General features: G+C 40.3%; 1 protein-coding gene across 8 annotated transcripts in view; it reads left to right on the top strand.

Moving 5' to 3' along the window:
* RYR3 (ryanodine receptor 3) overlaps positions 1 to 23,851 on the top strand; it is a 1,008,486-nt gene that overhangs the window by 330,602 nt on the left and 654,033 nt on the right. For all 8 annotated transcript variants that reach the window (XM_077464742.1, XM_077464741.1, XM_077464740.1 and 5 more), the window contains 5 exons: positions 796 to 931; positions 2,040 to 2,135; positions 4,231 to 4,349; positions 19,148 to 19,281; positions 21,982 to 22,223. In XM_077464742.1, the coding sequence (XP_077320868.1) occupies positions 796 to 931; positions 2,040 to 2,135; positions 4,231 to 4,349; positions 19,148 to 19,281; positions 21,982 to 22,223 (727 nt within the window). The remainder of the gene's footprint in view (positions 1 to 795; positions 932 to 2,039; positions 2,136 to 4,230; positions 4,350 to 19,147; positions 19,282 to 21,981; positions 22,224 to 23,851) is intronic.

The raw sequence follows: 23,851 nt of genomic DNA, 5'->3' as shown, positions 1-23,851 counted from the left end.
GGCTGTTGTAAGGTTTTTATAGCAACTCTCTAAGGTTTGGTCTTTTGACCCTTGTCATTGGGACTGTTGGCACAGTTCTGTTTGCCCTGTTGTTGCCCACCCTTCCTATTCATTGCTTGTGGAGGTACCATGGTATATGAATATTCTACCTGTGTCCTGTACTATATGTTTAAGATAAGAGGAATTTTGACTAACCTTTAAATACTATGCCTTGCAGTACAGTACAGCACATGGGCTACCCTCCCTTCCATTCCTTGATTCATTGCTTGCTACAAAACTGAGGACTCATGGAGTGGGGTAGGATTACGGGGGGCTCAGGGGGCATGTCCTCCAAAACTTTGCCAGTGTCCAGTCACCTGAATGTACATGCCTATATCCCATGGTGTATGAAAATTCTGCCTGTGACCTGTATTGTACTTTAGTATATTAAATTCACAAGCAAGTCAAAATTCCTCTTTTTATCCTGAGAAAAGGTAGTGGCCATGCACAATTCTCTTTTTTATAGTCTTTTATATGGCCCTGTTAGATGCATGGTTACGCTATAGATAGTTAACATTCGTATAGGCCTTTTCATATGTAAACATTGTTTAACAGTTTATTAAAATGTCTCAGAACATTTTGTACAGTGAACTATTGTGAGCATAGGCAAAAACTGAAAGTGGTACGATTACAATTCCAGTAATTAGCAGAAAGCTAAATGCCCTCTTATTGATCATTTCTACTGCACAGAATTCAATTATTATTTGATTAATCCATTTGTTGTTCCAACAATTGACATTTCTGCATCTTCTTTAGGGAATGCTGGCTTTAGTACTAAATTGCATTGATCGTTTAAATGTGTACAGCAGTGCGGCACACTTTGCTGAAATTATTGGAGAAAAAGCTGGGCCAGCATGGAAAGAAATACTGAACCTCTTCTATGAATTGCTAGGTAAGTGTTCATTTTAAAAACATGAAGATTTTTTGGTATTTGCTAGTAGCTTTAGGTTTTGTAGCTAGCTGCTTAAAACCATAGTCTGCTCATGCTAAATTGTACATTTATTCCTCTTTACAGGCCAGGATAGGGCTTTTGATCTCATTAGCTGCCATGAAACAAGCAAGAGAAGCTAAAAACATGGCAGGTGAACAGGCAGGGTTCTCTGAACCATGGCCAGCATTAACTGCTACTTAGACAATACACTTCTAAGAGGCCTTAAATGTTTGCCTTTTTTAGTTTATACTGGGAGCTGGGGGCTTTGCAAAGTCTAATTATGTCCCTAAAATCAAGTATAGGTTTTAAGGAGACACAGAGATAAACAGTAACCAAGTACTTTTCTGTCAAGCAATCTGAATATGCATTGCTGACTTCATCAAAAAGTTCAGGGTTCATGCAACCCACATTTCTACCCTCCCGTAAAAATGAATGTGTCGAGGACCATAATCCCTGCACAACCTCCCAATTTATAATAAGAGCTCATGTAAAAGCCTTTTTTTAACACATTTTCTTTTTATTAATTTCATTGATAACAGTTTTCTGAGCACCAATGGCTGCTTCTAGCAGTCCCACAGCTGTGCATCAGTCTGCAGTAGAGGGGAAAGTATAGAGAGTGCTTCAGGCCAACTGAAATGCATTGAATTTATTTTATGATGTCTACAAAATTTATAAAAAAGAATAAAACCATACAAGTCTGTATAAAACAACATTTTGTTAAAATATAATGAACCAAAAACAAGACTTTTTTTTAATTTTTTATATTTGCCTCTCTTTTTGTAGATGGGTGCTTGTCACCTCTTATACTGCATGTACCATAAGCTATTTGTTGACAGGATCTGTTCTTTTACAACAAATGTATGAACCACCTGTACATAATATCAAACTGTAAATCTCTTCTCCTGCGGAGTTTTACAGCCTACGTTGAATCTTTTTTAGTTGTCAAGACTTTCTAATAACTGCTAGTTATTACTGGTATACAGAGTATAAGAATGTGGCCAATTATGCAATATTGTATTACTTTTCTTATGCTTACCTTTTTTCAGTAATATTATTCTTGTTCTTTTAGCTGCTCTGATTCGTGGAAATAGAAGCAACTGCGCACAATTTTCCTATAATCTCGATTGGCTTATTAGTAAACTGGAACGTCTTGAGTCTTCTTCAGGTATGTCCACACAATTCATTTTTATCAAGAACCATCTGTTACTTGTATCAGCCAAGGCCCTCATCCACTGCTAGTGGCCTCTGTTTCCTTGTTGCTGGAATGTTTTTTCTTTCAGGGTATACATGTCACTGTGCTGCATTGATGTGCTCTTTACCAGATTGTTGGGTCAGGGTTGTTGGGAAAAGGCCCTTGTCCTCATCAACATGGGAACAAGGTGCTTTGCCCCAGTAAAGCACTCCCCCATGTTGAGGGCATGTGGTCGGATATGGCTGCATGCTCGTCTCCCCCCCTTTTCTGACCTACTTGGCTGTATAGCCAGGTAAAGGCTCTGGTATGGACTTTGGGAGGAACCTCATGCCTATTTTATTTAATTTTTTTGGCGTGAGGTCCCTTCAAAATCTATACTAGACCCAAAGAATCTGATATGGATGGGGGGGAGGGGGTTGGTGGTGCTGGTGCTGGCTCATTAACAACTAGAATCCCAGAGCTTAACGGTCACATTTAGTAGTGGTTGGAATAGCTATGCTAAATGTTTCACTTCCAGCTGCAGCCGGAGGTCCAGTCTTTAGTAAAATAATGTGGAAAAAAAACACTTAAATATGACAAAATAAAACATTTAACGCAGATGGTATTTTTCATGTGAATTTACTGATTTTGAGATAACTACCACAAGAGTTATTTTAACTCTTTACTCATGTGGTATTAAACTCTTGTGAATTAAGCCCATAAGCAGATTAAATAAGCATTACATGTTTAGATATACTGTATGATACTTTAGTTTTACTAACTGAAATAATTGCAATACAGTGTCTGTATATAAAGCATTGCTTAGACTGTATTTCATCATGAAAGACATTGGTAATAATTTGTTTACATGTTCATTTTCAGGAGCACCTTCAATAGAAAGCAAAAGATATAATTACATTCCGAGAACAATAATGCTTCCCACTAAATCATATCTCATTCAAAGAAAAAAAAAATATATTTAACTTTGTCAGTCCTTAAGTCTTCCTTTATTTACTTCTTTTTCGGGCCTTTCCTGTAACGCAATTACTGTCCTAGACTGACAACACTTAATGTATTTTATCTGAGGAAGAACAGCATTGTAACCATAGGCTGCTGTTTTGATTTGGGCAACAAACACCTCCTCCTTTCATCCCCATAACATAGGGTACTGTTCTGCAGTCCAGAGAAGAGAACTTGGAAGACTGACAAAAAGATTTGAGATTTTAGTTCAGGGAACAGGGAGTTACAAGAACATTGCTTTTCTATCAGGATCAGGATGAATTTTTCTTTACTTGCAGAAAATTTATTTAAAACAGAAAAAACAATGCAGCCACCACATCTAAGGACTGGTAAACTTCAATACAATACATTTTTGCACTTGAGTTCAGACACACTTTAAAAATTAGGATTTTGTTGTAGTGGCAAGTTTCAGTTTAGGAGTAGTAGTTAAGTAGGCAAAGTTTAGAATTTCCATCAGAGTTTTATTGCTTATTTTCTCTTTCTGGCCACAAAATTTCCTTTCACATCCTATTCCTGTGACATCAAGTATTGAAAGGAGTGGGTGTAATAAGGACAGGATGAAGGGGAGAGAAGGTTTTAACTATTCTTTCTACTACCCAAAGCTAAGAAAATATAGTTTTACTGAAGTTAAGCTAAATAAAAAAAGTATTGTTTTTCCTAAAACACATTTGCCATTGATACAGTCTTGTCATTTTTAAGCAACAATAAAACCATAAGTTTCATGCCTGTGGTTGTTAAGTCTAAATAGTTGTAGGTGCATTTTTTTGAGAAGGAGCAACTACTTTATTAATGCAGGAGTTCATCCATGTATAACTAGATTTGGAATATACCTAAAGCAAGCTATGTCCAGTCACAGCATTACACTGTTACCAGCAGTGCAGCATTGAATTATCTGACTCCTGTCTGTCCTTGTACAACAGAAATTTTGAAATGGCATTAACTGGTTCAACATGTTTCCTGTAGGAATCTTCAGGGTAGGGATGCAAAGCTTCTGTCAAACTGGTGCTGAATGACAACATAGCATACTACAAAGGTTATTTATACAACTTTTCTTTCTATCTTGCTAAAGGAATATTGGAGGTTCTGCACAGCATCTTGATTGAAAGCCCAGAGGCTTTAAACTTAATAGAGAAAAGACACATTCGCTCTGTCATTTCCCTGTTGGACAAACATGGAAGGAACTACAAGGTAATATGAAAAGAATACTTGCTCATTTTTTTTTTTTTACTTTTATGACCTCAGAGTAGAAGATAGATAGTATAGTTCTACATTCATTAGTACAAAAATGTTAATGTGGTTTATGTATATGATTATGATATAAAATCCCTAGTACATATGTGTTTTGCGAGACTAGCTAAATGCTCATTTCTTTTTGGTGAATTAGATTCACCTGTATATAAAAACAGATCAAAAAGCAGACAGTGCCACTTACATGTTGATTGAAATGTAGAATAAGAAACCAAAATCCTTTTTTTATTTTTTATTTTGTGGACTGTCATAGTTCCGTCTTTAAATAAAAAAATGTAAATCAAACATTTGAACTCACAATACTGAATACATTACAGTACATTTCTGTGCATCATGTTTAAAAAGCTATTTTTTTATTATTACATTTTTGTTTTTAAATGGGTAAAGTTTATTAACTTTTAAAGTTACAAAACATAGGTGTCATGATTACCCCCTAATGCAGATGGCCAGACACTATAGCTGGCTTCTGTGTTCTTCACTTTTAACTACCCCCTTGACTTATATACAATGCTATAGTGCCTGGTTACCTTGCCAGGGCAGGCACAGACTGAGCACAGTAAACAGGTACTTGTGGTTGCCAGACAGGCAAAGTGGTTCAAGGACAGTCCTGGTACAAGGTAGGCAAGGTTTAGCTTCCTAGAGTAGTCGATATCCGATCCAAGGTTATCAACGAGGGGATACAATCTAGCAGAGCAGGGTGGACAAACAGGGACCTTGGAATAGGCATTACAAATGCAGTATCACAAGCATGAGACTGCAGAGACTGGCCACATCGCTCACCTTGCAGGTGGATAGACAGGTATGCATCATACCAAAACCAGGGTGCTGGAATGAGGCCAGCAGCTGTCAAAGAACAAGAGTGTTTACAGGCTCCTGACAATAGGCTTAGCACTTACATTACACAGGCCAAAGGTACATTGGTTCCATATTAATAAAGTACATTGTTATCCATGAGCAAAATAAGGAAACGAGAAAAATGGAGGTGGAGGTGAAATAGGAGGGGCAATGAATCCATTAAAATATTGGCATATAAGGCATAAACAGCATACTATTTACGATATTGTCAATCCATATGCTTCAAACCATGCCACCTATATTTTGTCCGTTTTTTAGGGAAGTTGTGTCTGAAGTAGGGACAGTTTAAAGTAGATCTCTGCAGATGTAGCGTAGTTTGGGTAGATAGTTTCTATCTAAGGAGAATTGGCAATCTAGCATAAAATGCAGTATAGAAAATGAATAACCTTAAGCTATGGGTCATATCCACATTATTACATAAGCCCAGGAGCATGATTAGGGTGTCTGCTACTCCCAACATAGCCAGCCCCCCCCCCTCCCCCCCCCAGATTTATGTCAGTTTGAATGTGAGGACAGGTTCAAATTATGTATAAAAGAAAAAAAACTATCTCAGATTGACATCTGTGGGATCTGTTGCAGAAATTAAAGTTGTAAAAACCTATCACTGGCAGATATCATAATTTTTTGGCAAATTTGGAATATCCTGCTACCATTTTCCAAAAAGGCGAGAGACTTTAGACATATCAGTACTGGGTAACCTAAGATAGAGATGTTATTGACACTTTCCATTATTAAAAGTTTCTTAATGCCATTGGAGGCTAGATTAATGGGTGTCAGAAATTGGGCTTGGATCACATCTTTTAGCTGAAGAAATCCATAGAACATCCAATTGGAGAGATAGAATGTTGTCAAACAAGAATCACTTCGGCACAAAATGTTGTAAAGTTTTAATACCAAGTCTGGCCTACAAATGGGGTAAGGTAAGGAATGGAGATACCAGAGAGAGGGGATACCCCCAGGGAGGAATGAATGGGGAATGTGTTTTTTTATTATGTAGTAGTGTTTCCTATCCTGCTTTCATACCATAATAGTGGTCTTTATGACAGTTGTAATATATAGGTTTGAGTGAGGGCTGCGAAATACAACATATAAAGTTATTTAGTTTGGAAATAACCTGTCTCACCAGAGTCGATGATAGGGATTTCCACATAGAATATAATAAGTTATGTCAGGTCACCTTGAGGCTAGGTGACAGATGCACACCGTAGGGATCAGGAGTGCACAGCAAGGTTGTGGACCCTACGGCTGACTGCTGCGGATGGGAGGCAGGTCCCACCGGGGTTAGAGCGTAAGATTCCCTGGGGCGCGGATTATAAGAGCCAGCATGTGTTCACCAGAGCCTTGAGTGGTGAGGATGGACTTGGCTGCAACTGGCTCCAGGTCGCGACCCCCAGGGTCCCCCAGCTAACACCCACAGTAGGCAACAGGAGGATAGGGATGGTGAGGGACAAAGCCAAGGTCGGGGCCATAAGCAGACAGGGATAGTCAAAGACACGCCAAAGTCGGTAACGGAACAACAGAAGAGCGCACGGCAGGTAACAGGAAGCTAAACACACAAAGGAATACACGATGGTTGATCAGCATTGTTGGCTTGCAGTGCACAGGTTAATATAAGGTTCCCTGATAGGGCCTGGGGTGGAGCCATGCTTAGAGGAGAGGTTATAAAAACCACCAGGTGGAAGTGGCTGGCCTCTTAGTCTGAACACATGAGGGGTGGTAAGCAAACAGGAAGATCACTGCATAACCATGACAAGTTAATTGTTGCAGTATCTGATATAGGTTATCATTTATATATTGAGAGATGTCACATCATATTTTAACTACAAAATATTTAACGTGTGAAACCCAGGTGAGAGGAATATTTATGATTCACGAAGAGAAGGCAGGGTCCAATGAGAACAGTAGGTTCAAATTAATTTTGATACTTGAGAAGGTACCAAAGGCATTGATAACTTTTAGGGCTGCAGGTAAGGAGGTGGTAGCATCCCTGTAAGATAGCACGATATCGGCATATAAAGAGTCTTCTCCAAAGGACCATCTATAATGCTTTGCACTGTTTCTGAAGAATGGAGCTGTATGGGCAGTAGTTGTTGGGCTAGGCCAAACAGCCCTGGTGAGAAAGGTCATCCTTGGTGAGAGAGAGCAGCCTTGTCTCTTTGCTCTGTGCAGTGCAAATTGGAGAGATACAGTATCTCACAAGAGTGAGTAAGTGAAAATGTCGAAATTAGGCCCAATTACCGTATATACTCGAGTATAGGCCGACCCGAATATAAGCCGAGGCCCCCAATTTACCCCCAAAAAAACTGGCAAACTTATTGACTCGTGTATAAGCCGAGGGTGAGACATGCCTGTCCATCCCTGTGTGTGTGTCCGTCCATCCCTGTGTGTCCGTCCATCCCTGTGTGTCCGTCCATCCCTGTGTGTCCGTCCATCCCTGTGTGTCCGTCCATCCATCCCTGTGTGTGTGTGTGTCCATCCATCCATCCATCCCTGTGTGTGTGTGTCTCCATCCATCCATCCATCCATCCCTGTGTGTGTGTGTCTCCATCCATCCATCCATCCATCCCTGTGTGTGTGTGTCTCCATCCATCCATCCATCCATCCCTGTGTGTGTCTCCATCCATGTGTGTGTGTGTGTGTGTGTGTGTGTGTGTGTGTGTGTGTGTGTGTGTGTGTGTGTGTCCAGCCTACCTTTGTCCCGAGCCTCCGTCCCGTGCCTTGCCTCCTTGCCTCCGTCCCGTGCCGTGCCTTGCCTCCTTGCATCCGTCCCGTTTCGTGCCTTGCCTTGCCCCCGTCCCGTCCCGTGCCGTGCCGTGCCTTGCCTTGCCTCCGTCCCGTGCCCTCTTCGTCGGCGGCCATTGTAAAATTCAAAAGCTGCGCCGCCGCCTTCGCCTGTGATAGGCGGAACACTGAATTTCCCAGCAGCCTGTGTTCCGCCTATCACAGACGTCGTATCATCCTCGTCCGTAGTACGAGGATGATACGATGTCCGCGATAGGCGGAACACAGGCTGCTGGGAAATTCAGTGTTCCGCCTATCACAGGCGAAGGCGGAGCCGGAGGCGCGGCTTTTGAATAGAATGGCCGCTGTCTGTCTGCTCGACACGCTGATCGAGCGGGCAGACAGCGATGACTCGAGTATAAGCCGAGGGGGGCACTTTCAGCCTCAAAAAAGAGGCTGAAAATCTCGGCTTATACTCGAGTATATACGGTAGCCATTTTCTCTTTCCGGTGTCATGTGACTCATTAGTGTTACAAGGTCTCAGGTGTGAATGGGGAGCATGTGTATTAAATTGGGTGTTACCACTCTCACTCTCTCATACTGGTCCCAGAAGTTCAATATGGCACCTCATGGCAAATAACTCTCTGAGGATCTGAAAAATTGAATTGTTGCTCTGCATAAAGATGGCCTAGGATAAAAGAAGATTGCCAAGACCCTGAAACTGAGCTGCAGCATGGTGGCAAAGACCATACAGCGGTTCAACACGACAGGTTTCAAAACAAGCCTCGCCATGGTCGACCAAAGAAGTTGAGTGCACATGCTCAGCGTCATATCCAGAGGTTGTCTTTGGGAAATAGATGTATGAGTGCTGCAGAAGTTGAAAGGGTGGGAGTCAGCCTGTGAGTGCTCAGACCATACGCAGCACACTGCATCAAATTGGTCTGCATATCTGTTGTCCCAGAAGGACGCCTCTTCTAAAGATCATGCACAAGAAAACCCGCAAACAGTTTGCTGAAGACAAGCAGACTAAGGACATGGATTACTGGAACCATGTCCTGTGGTCTGAGGAGACCAAGATAAATTATTTGGTTCAGATGGTGTCAAGCGTGTGTGGCGGCAACCAGGTGAGGAGTACAAAGACAAGTGTATCTTGCCTACAGTGAAGCATAGTGGTGGGAGTGTCATTATCTGGGGCTGCTTGAGAGCTGCCAGCACTGGGGAGCTATAGTTCATTGAGGGAACCATGAATGCCAACATGTACTGTGAAACACTGAAGCAGAGCATGATCCCTTCCCTTAGGAAACTGGGCTGCAGGGCAGTATTCCAACAAGATAACAACCCTCCCGAACACACCTCCAAGACAACCACTGCCTTGCTAAAGAAGCTGAGGTTAAAGGTGATGGACTGGCCAAGCATGTCTCTATGCCTAAACCCTATTGAGCCTTTGTGGGGCATCCTCAAACGGAAGGTGGAGGAGCGCAAGGTCTCTAACATCCACCAGCTCCGTGATGTCATCATGAAGGATGAAAGAGGACTCCAGTGGTATCTTGTGCAGCTCTGGTGGACTCCATGCCCAAGAGGGTTAAGGCAGTGATGGAAAATAATGGTGGCCACACAAAATATTGACACTTTAGACCCAATTTGGACAGTTTCACTTAGGGGAGTACTCACTTTGGTTGCCAGCGGTTTAGACATTAATGGCTGTGTGTTGAGTTATTTTGAGGGGACAGCAAATTTACACTGTTATACAAGCTGTACACTCACTATTTAAATTGTAGTAAAGCATAATTTCTTCAGTGTCATCACATGAAAAGATATAATAAAATATTAACAAAAATGTGAAGGTGTATACGCACTTTTGCGACATACTGTAACATCCTAAAAGTGAGTACTCGAGTTGTCGGAGAAACGTATCGTAGGCATATTCAGGGAATGAAATTAAGACCAAAGACAAGTTTTTATAACAGTCCAGAGGTAGTTCAACACAAGTCAAATGCTTTTCCAGGATCTTAGGAAGGCCACCACCTCTGAAACAACATCCTGGTCGGCCATCCTTATGATTGTGAATAACCTCCCAAATTCATATTGGTTCAATCCTCTGGAATGGGGATATGGCTAATATTTGTAGCATTTTGGCATCAACATTTAGGAGTGAGTGGTCAAGGTTCTTACCGGGTTTGGGAACAACTATTATAATTGCCTTTTACATGAAGGCAGGGAGACAGTCCTGTTCTAATTTCGTTTTTAAAATATTTGTATTTGCAGTGCAAAGACACCCAAATAGGTCACAAAATGCAGTTGGGGTACCGTTTACTCCAGGCGTCTTCCCTGATTGTAGAGAAGTATATGCAAATTGCACTTCCTCTAGGATAATTTAGGCCTCAACGTGTTTGCAGCGTTTTTTTTCAAATCCAGTACTGTCACAATCTCCACAGCGTATCTGAGGGATTCTCATTGTGGACAATTGAAGCAGCAATGGGGCATAATCAGATATTCCTCATGAGAAAATAGATATATTTTGTACTTTAAAATTGGATCACTGACAGAAATAAAGTCAATACGGGACAAAGTTGGAGTAATAGTGTGACAGGTAAACACACTAGTATGTAGGCTAAACATCTTGGAGTTTAAACAATGTGGCCCATTTAGTAGGTTTATCTATTTTGGGACACAGGCTCTTATTAAAAGCTCTTGTGATAATATTATCTGTGGGGTATTTAGCTACAGAGGATATTATACTATGTAGGAATGAGATATTGCAGGCAGAGGGATATATAGAAAACATATTCTTGAAGAGAAAATGAATTAACATTCACCCAAGTGCACCTTTACTGTGGTTGTGTAAGATGTTCCCTTACCAGATCCCTAGATGCCACATTAAAGGAGTCTCGATAAGCATGGAATTACAAATCATGGCAATCCATTTGAAAAAGGTGGAGATAGAATCATGGCAGACCAAGCAGATTCCTGATCGTTGGAATACATGGACACATTACCTTTCCAGATCGTTATGTTCTCTGCTGTCAAAACATTTGTCCCTGACCTGCTGCCTGTACAGTGAAAGAGCAAGAACAAACCAACAATATCATCCCTCTACTCTCTCTGCTATCTCCTCCTTCTTACCACTTATCCACATATGGAAACACCTTATGGACTGTTATTTAATATTTAATTTGTTTTCACCATTTTATCATTGTTTACATAGCGTGGCAAATTATGTTTTATATGTTTTTACACAATTTGTTCTGTTTTGTTATTGCCAGCAGGTTTTTTATCATTCACATAATTTTTTTTCCTTTTTCACCTGTGGAATTTGAGGGATGTATAGGCCTGTGAATACTAATTCAGTGTTATCTATTATAGCATGGAGTATCACATATGCCCTTCAGGCCCAACCTTGAGGGTGTGGGTGGAATAAGTTACATTGTAATAATAATGGAAATAAAGAATTCAGCTGACTATAAGATGGGTGTACTGCAGTAAGCAGATATGGGGTTTGTAGGATTTCAGGAATTGGAAGACGTAATCTATGTACACACAATAGGATTTTCCGACAACAAATCCATGTATTTTTTTCAGAAGGATGTTGGCTCAAACTTGTCTTGCATACACACGGTCACATAATTGTTGTCGGAAATTCCGAACGTCATGAACGTGGTGATGCACAACACGTACGACGAGCCAAGGAAAATGAAGTTCAATAGCCAGTGTGGCTCTTCTGCTTGATTCCGGACATGCGTGGACTTTTGTGTGTCGGAATTGAGTATACATGCTCGGAATTTCAGACAAAAAATCTTGCTGTCGGAAAATTTGAGAAACTGCTCTCAAACATTTGTTGGCGGAAATTCCGACAACAAATGTTCTATGGAGCATATACACGGTCGGACTTTCCGACAACCAGCTCACTTCCAACATTTGTTGTCGGAAAATCCTAACATGTGTACGGCCCATATGGATCTTTTTATTGTTGAGTTCATTCCCCCGATGTTTCAAGAGATGAGGTTTAGGGGCATTATAAGTATCAACAAAGTATTGCAGCCAGCTGCCAGGATCCAGGCTAGACCCATGGTAGAGGAGGTCAACCCATACAGTGCCTTGAAAAGGTATCCATACCGCTTGACATTTTCCACATTTTGTCATGTTACTACCAAAAACGTAAATGTATTTTATTGGGATTTTATGTGATAGACCAACACAAAGTAGCACGTATTTGTGAAGTGGAAGGAAAATGATAAAAGGTTTTAATTTTTTTTTTTTAAATACATATGTATAAAGTGTGGCATGAATTTGTATTCAGCCCCTCTGAGTCAATACTTTGTAGAACATCCCTTGGCTGCAATTATAGATGGAAGTCTTTTGGCGAATTTCTCTACCAGCTTTGCACATCTAGAGAGAGTGACATTTTTGCCCATTCTTCTTTGCAAAATAGCTCAAGCTTTGTCAGATTAGATGGAGAACGTTTGTGAACAGCAATTTTCAAGTCTTGCCACAGATTCTCAATTGGATTTAGGTCTGGACTTTGACTGGGCCATTCTAACGTGTGAATATGCTTTGATTGAAATCATTCCATTGTAGCTCTGGCGGTATATTTAGGGTTGTTGTCCTGCAAGAAGGTGAACCTCCGCCCCAGTCTCAAGTCTTTTGCAGACTCTAACAGGTTTTCTTCTAAGATTGCCCTGTATATGGCTCCATCCATCTTCCCATCAACTCCAAACAGCTTCCCTGTCCCTGCTGAAGAAAAGCATCCTCACAACATGATGCTGCCACCACCATGTTTCACGGGGCTGAGATCAGTTATCAGGTGTAGTTTCCTCCATGCTTCTATGAAGCCAGCTTGAGAAAAGAGTGTTAGGAAGCATTGGGAGTCAAAGTGTTGTGAATGTGTTTGTGTAGATGACTTGTCAAGAAGAGGATGGGTAGTTAAATTTGAGTCTCCACAGAGAAAGATGGTGCCTTTGGAATGAGAATTAAGTATGTGGAGTATGTGAGAAAGAAAAGAAAATCCTTTAGTATTGGGAGCATAGTACCTACGAATGGTTATGTCAATACCTTGGAGAGAACTTTGTTACAGGTAAAAGTGAGATTTTTATGAAAAGCTATTAAGATACCTCTGTGTTTAGTAGAGGCTGAAGATGTGTAAACCAAAGGGAAAGATAAATGGAAGTAGGTAGGTGTGGAGCTGGTATAGAAATTTGTTTCTTGCAAGCTATATTAATTGTTTGAGAATGAATATAATTAGAGGCCATTCTCTTTTTAATTGGAGAATTAAAGTGGTTGTTAAGCCACTATCTTAAGTTCACACCATCCTTTCTGTTTAACCGCTTGCTGACCAGCCGCTGCAGTTTTACTGCAGCAGGTTGGCTTGGCTGGACAAATCAACGTTACCTTGCATCACTTTTCCTTTTGGCCACTAGGGGCACACGCAGGCCTGCATCGCGTGCCCAGTGCCGATGTGAGTGCGATCCCACGATCGCTCATGACAGAGCAAGAACCGGGATCTGTGTGCGTAAACACAGAGATCCCAGTTCTTTCAGGGGAGAGGAGACAGGTCGTGTGTTCATACTATGTATGAACACCGCTCTCTGTCTCCTCCTAGACAGTCCCAACCCCCCCACAGTTAGAAAGACACATCGAGAACACAGTTAACCCCCCTAGTGTTAACCCCTTGCCTGCCAATTACATTTACACAGTAATAAGTGTATTTTTATAGCACTGATCGCTGTATAATAGTCAATGGTTTCAAAAATGTGTCAAAAGTTTCCGATGTGTCTGCCATAATGTTGCAGTCCTGATAAAAATCGCAGATCACCGCCATTACTAGTAAAATTGCGATTTTTTTTCCAAACATATGTAGAAGAATACATATCGGCCTAAAGTGAGGAAAAATTATTTATTTTTTTGATAAAAAAATGGGGGATATTTATTATAGCAAAAAATAAAAGATATTGTGTTTTTTCAAAATTGTTGCTCTTCTTTTGTTTATAGCGCAAAAAATAAAAAACGCAGAGGCGATCAAATACCACCAAAAGAATGCTCTATTTGTGGGAAAAAAAGGACATCAATTTTGTTTGGGTACAGCGTCACATGACCACACAATTGTCAGTTAAAGCGACGCAGTGCCAAACCGCAAAAAATGGCCTGGTCATTGAGCAGCCAAATATTACGGGGCTGAAGTGTTTAATAATATAAGTGTCTGTGCTTTGTATAAAAAATGCAGCTATATAACTGATTTCAGAGCACCTCTTGGCGCTCACGTAACCAGCCACCTCTCTCAGCCTGACAGCTGCAGCGGGCGGGGGCCGAGAATCCCCCATTGACGTCAATCAGTAGGGGAGGAGAAGAGAGGCGGCTGGTCATGGGAACGCTGAGTCGCACTCTGAAATCAGTTATTACATTATTAAACAGAGAGGATATTGTGAAATTAGCTGTGATTTCAGCAGCAGGAGGGGAGGGGACAGGCACTGACACAGAGCAGACAGGCAGGGAGGGGGGAGAGGTGAGAGGGGTCAAGAGAAGGACAGAGCAGGGCTTCTCATGATGGAGGCACGTAAACTGACCACAGTGTCAGGGCTCAGCAGCCATGATAAACCATAGTCAGTGTACAGAGGGGAGGGCAGAACCAGGCAGGATCAGCCAGTATTTCAGGTGATAGGGAGGGCCAGATTACACAGCACAAGTACTGTGCGGTTATTCATGCTTTAAAGATGTCCCCAATCAAATTGACAATATAGTGTATATATACACATACACTAGTGATATATATATTTTATATATATATATATATATATATATATATATATATATATATATATATATATAAATATACATACCTCTACAGAAACTGTATATAAACATACATGTACAGACAGACATACCTGCACATATATGTGTATATATATATATATATATATATATATATATATATATATATATATATATATATATACATAAACCCATATACAAGTATAAACATACAGATATATAGACATATACATACATATATACAGTCATACATATACACAATTAGGTAGATAATTTTAGAGTATTTAAGGATTATCTGAGACTAGGGTTAGGTTTCTTAGACATATCATTTGGGTAACCAAGGAGGTTTACAAGCGAGACTATAAGAACAAATTAATAGGGAAGGTTAAGAGGCAAAAATATATGTATATCCACTTCAGCCCCGGAAGAATTTACCCCCTTCCTGATCAGAGCGTTTTTTGCGATTCGGCACTGCGTCGCTGTAACTGACAATTGCGCGGTTGTGCGACGTGGCTCCCAAACAAAATTGACGTCCTTTTTTTCCCCACAAATAGAGCTTTCTTTTGCTGGCATTTGATCACCTCTGCGGTTTTTATTTTTGCACTATAAACAAAAAAAGAGCGACAATTTTGAAAAAAACGCATTATCTTTTACTTTTTGCTATAATAAATATCCCCCAAAAATAAATAAAACATTTTTTTTTCCTCAGTTCAGGCCAATACATATTCTTCTATATATTTTTGGTAAAAAAATAAAATATTACAATAAGCGTTTATTGATTGGTTTGCGCAAAAGTTATAGCGTCTTCAAAATAGGGGATAGTTTTATAGCATTTTTATTATTATTTTTTTTTTTTACTAGTGATGGCGGCAATCAGCGATTTTTATCATCACTCCGACATTATGGTGGACACGTCAGAAAATTTTGACACATTTTTGGGACCATTGGCATTAATACAGCGATCAATGCTATAAAATGGCAATGATTACTGTAAAAATGTCACTGGCAGTGAAGGGGTTAACCACTAGGGGTGGGTAGGGGTTAAGTATATCCTAGGGCAGTGATGGGGAACCTTGGCACTCCAGATGTTTTGGAACTACATTTCCCATGATGCTCAAGTACTCTGCGTTGTAGTGGAGCATCATGGGAAATGTAGTTCCAAAACATCTGGGGTGCCAAGGTTCCCCATCACTGTCCTAGGGGCATGTTTCTAACTGTCTGGGGGCGTGGCTGTGTTTGACATCGCACTGATCGCTGCTCCCAATGACAGGGAGCAGACGATCAATGTGCTGTCATTAGGCAGAACGGGGAGATGCTGTTTACATCGGCATCTCCCCATTCTGGAGCGGCGATTGAGTCGGCGGGACCCGTGTGCACGGGCACAGCGGGAATTTCAAAGTAACGTACGGGTACGTTACTTTGCCCAGCCATGCCATTCTGCCAACGTATAAGTACAGGAGCCTTTCGGGAACCTGATATTCTTATTTACTTACTCCCCCCCTTTTCCTTTTTTATAAGTATAGTACCTCACAAATAGTAATATTAAAATGAGAGTAAGGTTTGATTTGTCATTGGAAAATTTGGCAATGAGACAAATAGTTATGGATGGGTTAAAACCAGGTTTTAGTCATTCTTTGTCGAGTAGTAGACTTGAGATTGGAGTTGACGTAAAATCTTCTTTAGTTGAGATGCAGAATAGGAAACCTAATTTTTACAGTAGATGGTGGTTTAGGGCTTGAATTTATGGTATCTTCTGAGGAATTCTGTGGAAGATGAAAACCCATATCTTGAAAGTAGGAGCATAAATCTCCAGGCTTGATAGTCTTTTCCTATAAATGCCCATTTATAGCAAATTTGTGATGTATGAAGAACTTGCAAGTAGGAGCGTAAGGTACGCCATTTTAATAAGGTTTGTTTGGAAAGGTCAGTATAAAGATTATATTTAAAGCCTTAAAAAGGAGAGTGGGAGAGTTGCAGGCTGCTTTCATAATACATTCTTTTGATTGAAAGAAATGCAATGATGTCTCAAGGTGGTCCAGAATCACGTTTAGGACCAAATTCAAGGCGTTCAATAGGGATATCAGGAGTTAGTTCTTGAAGCAAGGTCATTACAGTATCTGAGAGATTCTCTATTGCTTCTGGAAAGCTTCTGATGCAAATGTTACATCTACGGACTCTGTTTTCAAAATCTATTTGATTTAGTGAAAAAGCCAGATCTCTCAATGTAATGTTTGTGTCCTGTTTATGGCATTCTAGGATTGATGTAGCTGCGTCCATTCTATTTTCCAGAAATACTGTGCGATGTCATAGTTCCCACAACTCCTGTTTAATAGGTGATAATAGTGGTAGCTTTAGCAAGTTCATCTTGTACTATTTCACATAGGTGGGAGAGAAGGGAGGCAGTAGAATTGCTATTCATATCTTGAAAGCTGAGAGTAAACATGTCTGGTGTGAATGTAATCACTTTAATCCCAGAGATTACTCTGTTCCCCGCATTCTGACCTTCCTACAAACAGACCTTAAAGGATCACTAAAGATATTTTTATTTTTTTTAAATAACAAACATGTTATACTTACCTCCACTGTGAAGCTCGTTTTGCACAGAGTTGCCTAGAACCTGGTCTTCTGGGGTCCCTCGGCGGCTGTCTCTGCTCCCCCCCCACAAGGACTCAACACCTTCATGCGAGCTCCCTCACATGGTGTGGAGTGCTTGTGGGCACGAACCCGTGATACAACCGGTGGGACATATCCGCTCACTGTATCACTCGGCCCCGCCCCCGGCGTGCTGCGTCATTGGATGTGATTGACATAAAATGCTTTAAGGTGAAAAAACACGTACCTTTACAACCCCTTTAACCAGAACCTTTAGCACCCTGAAGGGGCACATTTCTGTTTAATCTATCCTTTTCCAAAGGCCTTTGGCTTCTTATTCCCTTATAAGAAAAAAGGTTATTCAAGGCGTTTCTCATATGAGGCCCCATTTGCAGCTTCCCTGGGACCTTAACTTGATTCTCTCTACCTTGCAGGAACCACTCTTTGAATCCAGCATGGATATTTCTTTGGAGATTCTTGCCAGCAAATTAGCCTATCTGGTGGTCATAATGTCTGTTAAATGCATCACCTTTCTTCCAAAGGTGCTGTCAGTATTCCATCTTAATACGGACACTGTTCTACCATCCTTGTGTCCTGCTCCTAAGCACCCAAAGGAAATCTTGCTACATTGCCTGGATATAGTCAGAGCCTTTAGAGTGTATGTAAAAGCTGCTACTTCCATCAGACAAAGAGATTCCCTATTTGTCTTTTCCTTGGGTACTAGTAGAGGGCACCTCATTTCAAAATCCACCATTCAATGGTTGATAAGGAATTTGATTACTACAGCCTATGCTCTAAAACAAAAACCTCTGCCTGAGCACTCACATGTACACTCCACAAGATCTGTTGGAGTACTCTGGGCCTTTAGGCATCAAGCCTCTGTCGCCCAAATTCTTTTCATACTTTTTCAAAAGTTTACCAGATGGGTATCCAATCTTTTGCTGATGCAGTTTCAACTGCAAGGTTCTTTGGGTCCATTGGTAAAGTTCTGTTTTCCTAGCTGTTGCCCACCCTTATATTCTTTGCTTGAGGAGGTCCCATGGTATATGAAAAAAATGTTCTGTACTGTAAGTTTAAAATCAGAGCAATTTTAACTTACCTGTAAATACCATTTCTTTGCGATCAGTACAGAGCACAAGCCATACCCACTAAACTCTTCTAATTATTCTGAATGGTTTGCCTCAAAAGTGAAGACTGAAGTAGAGTATGGTTATAGGGGAGGTATTCATGAGGAGCGTGTCCTCAAAAGCTTGCCAGTGTCCAATCACCTGAAGGTACAATCCTTTACACCATGGTATATGAAAACAATGCCTGTGACTGTGTGTCCTGTACTATACTTTAAGAAATAGAGTTTACAGGTAAGTCACAATTTCTGTGTTTTTGCTGTCTTTATGAGGCAAGTGCCTTATATGCTCTTGAATATTTAAAGAGGTTGATTTACTAAAGATTGATGGTCTATTTATTTTATAAGTTGCACTTTGCAAAGGAATCTTCCCCAGAGCTTAGTGAATGATGTGAAGCTCTACTGACTTTTATTATTCAGCCATGTGCAAGCAAACATGTTGTCTTGTTGTTTTTTTCCCTTGCATGTGATTGGATATTATTTGCAATTTCACCACATTCACTAAGCTTTGGGGAAAATCCCATTGCAAAGTGCAGCTTCTCGTGCAAAGTGAACAGCCTATTTGTAGTAAATCAACCCCAATTTCTGGAGGCAAAATGATTCATAGTGGAGCAGAAGTGATAACTGTTACTTGACTCTACACTTGTTGCTTTATGTATTCTTCATAATTTGTTTAATTTTTCAGGTCCTGGATGTCCTTTGCTCTCTGTGTGTTTGCAATGGAGTTGCAGTACGTACAAATCAGAACCTCATTTGTGACAACTTGCTGCCCAGGAGAGATTTATTGTTACAAACCCGCTTGGTTAATGATGTCACCAGGTAGAATTTGAACTTCTGTTGTTACATTGGGTGATCTTACAACATTATATATTGTATTTATCTTCAGCTGGCATTCTTGTTTTATCATCATTGTCTTTTGGAGCAATTTTACTAAAATATTTAACTAATTCATAATATTCCAAGTGTTCAGCCAGTTTTATTTTACAGATTATTAGCATTCTATTAATTGAATTCATCTGTCATTGTTCATGATCAACTCAATATTTTGAAAACATTTTTGTATTGATTTAATCATCCACTGTTCTTTTAATATAACTTACCAAATCCACATTAATCATCCTCTCCTTTGAGCTTCACAATCACAAAAATCAGATGTACCAGTGTTTTTACAAAATATTAAAAAAAGGTATAATTCTCAATTTAAGTGTATTTAAACCCAATCACTAAAATCTCATGTAAGCTTTACCATGTTAACATATTTTTAACTAGTTTTCAATAGCCTAAAATCTGAAGCTTTTCTTTTAAAAAAATGCTGATGATCCTCCTGTGAGGGATCTTGGTCAGGCCTTTCATGTTATAAGTTGTTCTCTGATGGGCTTCTTTTAGTCAGGCTCTGCCCCTCCACTGCAGGGTAAAAATGCACAATAATGTCTGGGGGGCTGGGAGATGCCATTTTACTTACCCAAACCCCCGCTCCCTCAGCAGCCAGCACTCTCCCCTATGCTTTGGCTTGTGAACAATTCCTTGATGTCCTCACATCCAGTGCAAGATATGTGCCCTGGAGTGTGCAGAAGAAGAAGCTGTGGGCACCAGTCTAGCAGCAAGGACAAAGCCTCCTGGAGCAGAAGATCAGGTAAGTAAATTTGCTTTCTCCTCAATCCTGAGGTTCACTGGCTGTCCAATAATAAGTGTCAGCAACACACAGACATTGATGTAGAAACCTGAAGAAGGACCCATGCAGGATCTAAACAGAAGACGAGAAGGCTTAGGATGGTGCATTACATGACAACGGATACAGGTAAGTATAAAGAGCTTTTAGAAAGGGTTGCTATTTTTTTTAGCAATTAGTTAGAGACTGATGAGAGGGAATAGGTGGGAGGCAGAATGATTCTAAGCCCTTGTACACACGGTTGGAGATTCCGACGGAATGTGTCCTATCGGACCGTTTTGTTGGATATTCCGTCTGTGTGTGGTCTCCATCGGACTGTTTCCGTCGGAATATCCAACTTGCCGGTAAAATTTTCCGACAAAATGCTCCAATCGGACATACTCCGATCATGTGTAGCCTACTCCGACGGACAAAGTGCCACGCATGCTCAGATCAAATTCCTAGACCAAAGCTATTGGCTACTAGCTTGAACGTAGTCCCGTCGTAACGAAATAATGTCATCACGTTATGTACAATCAGATTTTCCGACAACTTTGTCCGACGTGTATGCAACAGTTTCGGACAAAATCCGTTGGACAAAATCCGTCGGACAAAATCCAACGGATTTGGTTGTCAGAATGTCTGACCGTGTGTACAAGGGCTTAGAGTTTGGCTTTATTATACATGATAATTATGTATTTAGTTTCGGATTAATACAATGGTGATTGTTGCTAATTATTAGACATATTGTTGCTTAGTCAAAAGTTAGAATATGATTGAATGTTCTCAGCTTACCTTTTTTTTTATATATATATATATATATATATATATATATATATATATATATATATATATATTTTTTTTTTTACTTTAACAACTTTCCTTCTTTTCCTGTCCTTGGAATATAAATTTGTTTCTCATCATAAATATTTATTTTACTTTAACATGCATTATCTACTGACCTATAATGTCCTATAATGTATTGTATTATCTGTAATGGCTGAACAAATGTGATACACATCAGCACAATTCCAAATAAACGTATCATATTCTATGTTATATAATTATCTTGCATGATCGTATGTGCCCTATAGTGGCCATAATGTGGTATTTGTTTTTAAATACTTCAAACGGGAAAAAAAAGGAATTTTGTACACTAGTTGTCAGATATCGTTTATATTCATAGAAGATAATTATATAACACAGAATACAGGCAGTTTTGTTGGAACTTTTGTATGTGGATGTGGGTCACATTCATTCAGCAATTTTTTTTTATACATAGATCCTATAGTGTAAGACTTAAACCAGATCTTCAGCCTCCCCTCCCCCCTTTTTTTGTTTTTGACCCCTGCTTACCAGATGTTGTTTTCTTCACAATTCAGATATTCACCCACCCAGTGGAATCAGCATTGTCCTGCTGACATGTCCACAGCCCCTGCTCTGTACCACACTGCCATCTTCTGATGTGACATCATAGGGAGACGGCTGGCTGTTCCGGGTTCAGTTGATGAGCCTACTGATAGGTCCAGCCCTCTCCTCCTTTGTCAATGTAGGGCTATGCCTCCTGGGATATGCGATGTGCATATCCCTGGAGGCACAGGGTGCATAGAGGACCTCGCCTAGGCAAGTGACATGCATGGAAAGGCAGGGTGGAACACTTTTACTGAAGAAAAAAAAAGGTAAATAAACATAAAAAAAGTGCTCTATTTGTGTAGCTGGGGGGGAGAAGGGTGGATAGGAGGGAACTTTCATTTTAGGGTGAAGAGTTGCTTTAAGCACATGTGGTACTTTGCACCATATTAAATACAATTTCCTTTAAATGACTATAATATTCAAATATAACCATATGGGTGTTTTCATATGTCTTTCAGCATGAGACCAAACATCTTCCTGGGTGTGGCAGATGGCTCAGCTCAATACAAAAAGTGGTACTTTGAAATGATTATTGATCAAGTAGATCCCTATTTGACACCAGAGCCAACTCATTTGCGTGTTGGCTGGGCTTCAACCTCAGGTTACGCTCCATATCCTGGAGGAGGTGAAGGATGGGGAGGTAATGGTGTAGGTGATGACCTTTTCTCCTATGGCTTTGATGGTCTCCACTTGTGGTCTGGTAAGTGTCTTTCTACATTATTTTAAATATTGATAATTCATAAAGTATGAATAGTTTATCTAATATACAATTTGAAGGTAGTAACATTTGTTTTAAAATTGGCTGCTGTTACATCAATTGTTGAATTATTATCATAAATACTGATTCATTTGCAGAAATCATTGACATTCTTTTTCTTCTGCACAATAACAAGTATGCAATAGCTCAGCAGCTTGGACATATAAACACTATCACCAACATGGAGAACATGGTCCTCTCAAACAAAAAGAGGCAAGTCCACTTTGCACTACAAGCGCAAACTACAAGTGCAAAGTGCACTTGAAATTGCACTGAAAGTGCACTTGGAAGTGCAGTCACTGTAAATCTGAGGGGTAGATCTTAAATGAGGGGAAGCTTTGCTTATTTTATTATCCAATCCCGTGCAAGCTAAAATGCTATTTTTTTATTTTCCTTGCATGTCCCTCTTAGGCCGCGTACACACGGGCGGATTGTCTGCCCAACTAAGTTCGTCAGACAATCCGACAGACAGTCTGTTCAACTTTTGAATGAACGGACTTGACCCCACACGATGAACAGACAGTCCGCTGAAAGCTTGCGCGATGACGTATACAGCACGTGCGACGGGACTAGAAATACGACGTCCAATACACTGCAATGCAACCTTCGGCCGTGTAAATCCTTTCTGAGCATGCGCCATACTTAGTCCGTCCAACTTGCCTACACACGAGCGGACTGTCCGCTGAAACCAAGTTTGGACGGACAAAACCAAGTTTGGACGGACAAAATTATGGAAATTCCGAAAGACTTAGTCCGTCAGACTGTCTGCTGAAAAAGTCCGCTGAAGCCCACACACGAGTGGATTGTCCGCTGAAACGCGGTTCAGCGGACTAAGTTGGGCAGACAATCCGCCCATGTGTACGCGGCCTAAGATTTACAGCGACTGCACTTCCAAGTGCACTTACAGTGCAATTTCAAGTGCACTTTGCACTTGTAGTTTACCCTTGTAGTGCAAAGTGGATTTGCCTTTAATAAATAACCCCCAACGTGAGGTGGCAACCATTGATATTTTGCAAGGGTGCTGTTGATTGGAAAAAATAGCTTGATGTTAAAATAAATAAAATAGTCTTAATTAGGCAATGTTTGGTGGCCCTTTTTGAGGCACCCACCATGTTCCCATTAATTAGTTCTCTTTTGGTTGTACACCTGCAAATGTTGTCAGGAGATCACAAAGGAGCCTGACTTTTCTTAAGCCACACAATATTCCTGCACATTGTGACTCATGACCGGAATACATACATATATAACTGTACCAACACAATGGGAGAGATTTTTCTACAACTGGTGCTTGCAGGATCCGGTACAGCTCCGCATAATAGCCAGTCAGCTTCTAGGCTTCTTTGTCAAAGCTTATTTGAACAAGCTAAAGTTAGAAGCTGGTTGGTTACTATGCACAGCTGCACCAGATTCTGTGTGCACCAGTTTTAGTAAATCTTCCCCACTCTGTTTCTGTAAAATGTAAATCCTTGATAAACAATGAAATCATAGAAATTCTCACATATCTAATTTGTACCTTTTTGTTGTGTGACAAATGTATTACAAAAGGACAAGATAAATAAGTATTTTTTTGT

The sequence above is a fragment of the Lithobates pipiens genome, unplaced genomic scaffold, assembly GCF_037356315.1.
Source record: "Lithobates pipiens isolate NorthernLeopardFrog02 unplaced genomic scaffold, aLitPip1_a1.2 Scaffold_30, whole genome shotgun sequence".
Lineage (NCBI taxonomy): Eukaryota > Metazoa > Chordata > Amphibia > Anura > Ranidae > Lithobates > Lithobates pipiens.
The sequence above is the reverse complement of the archived record's forward strand: the minus strand, read 5'-3'. Positions and strand labels throughout refer to the sequence as shown.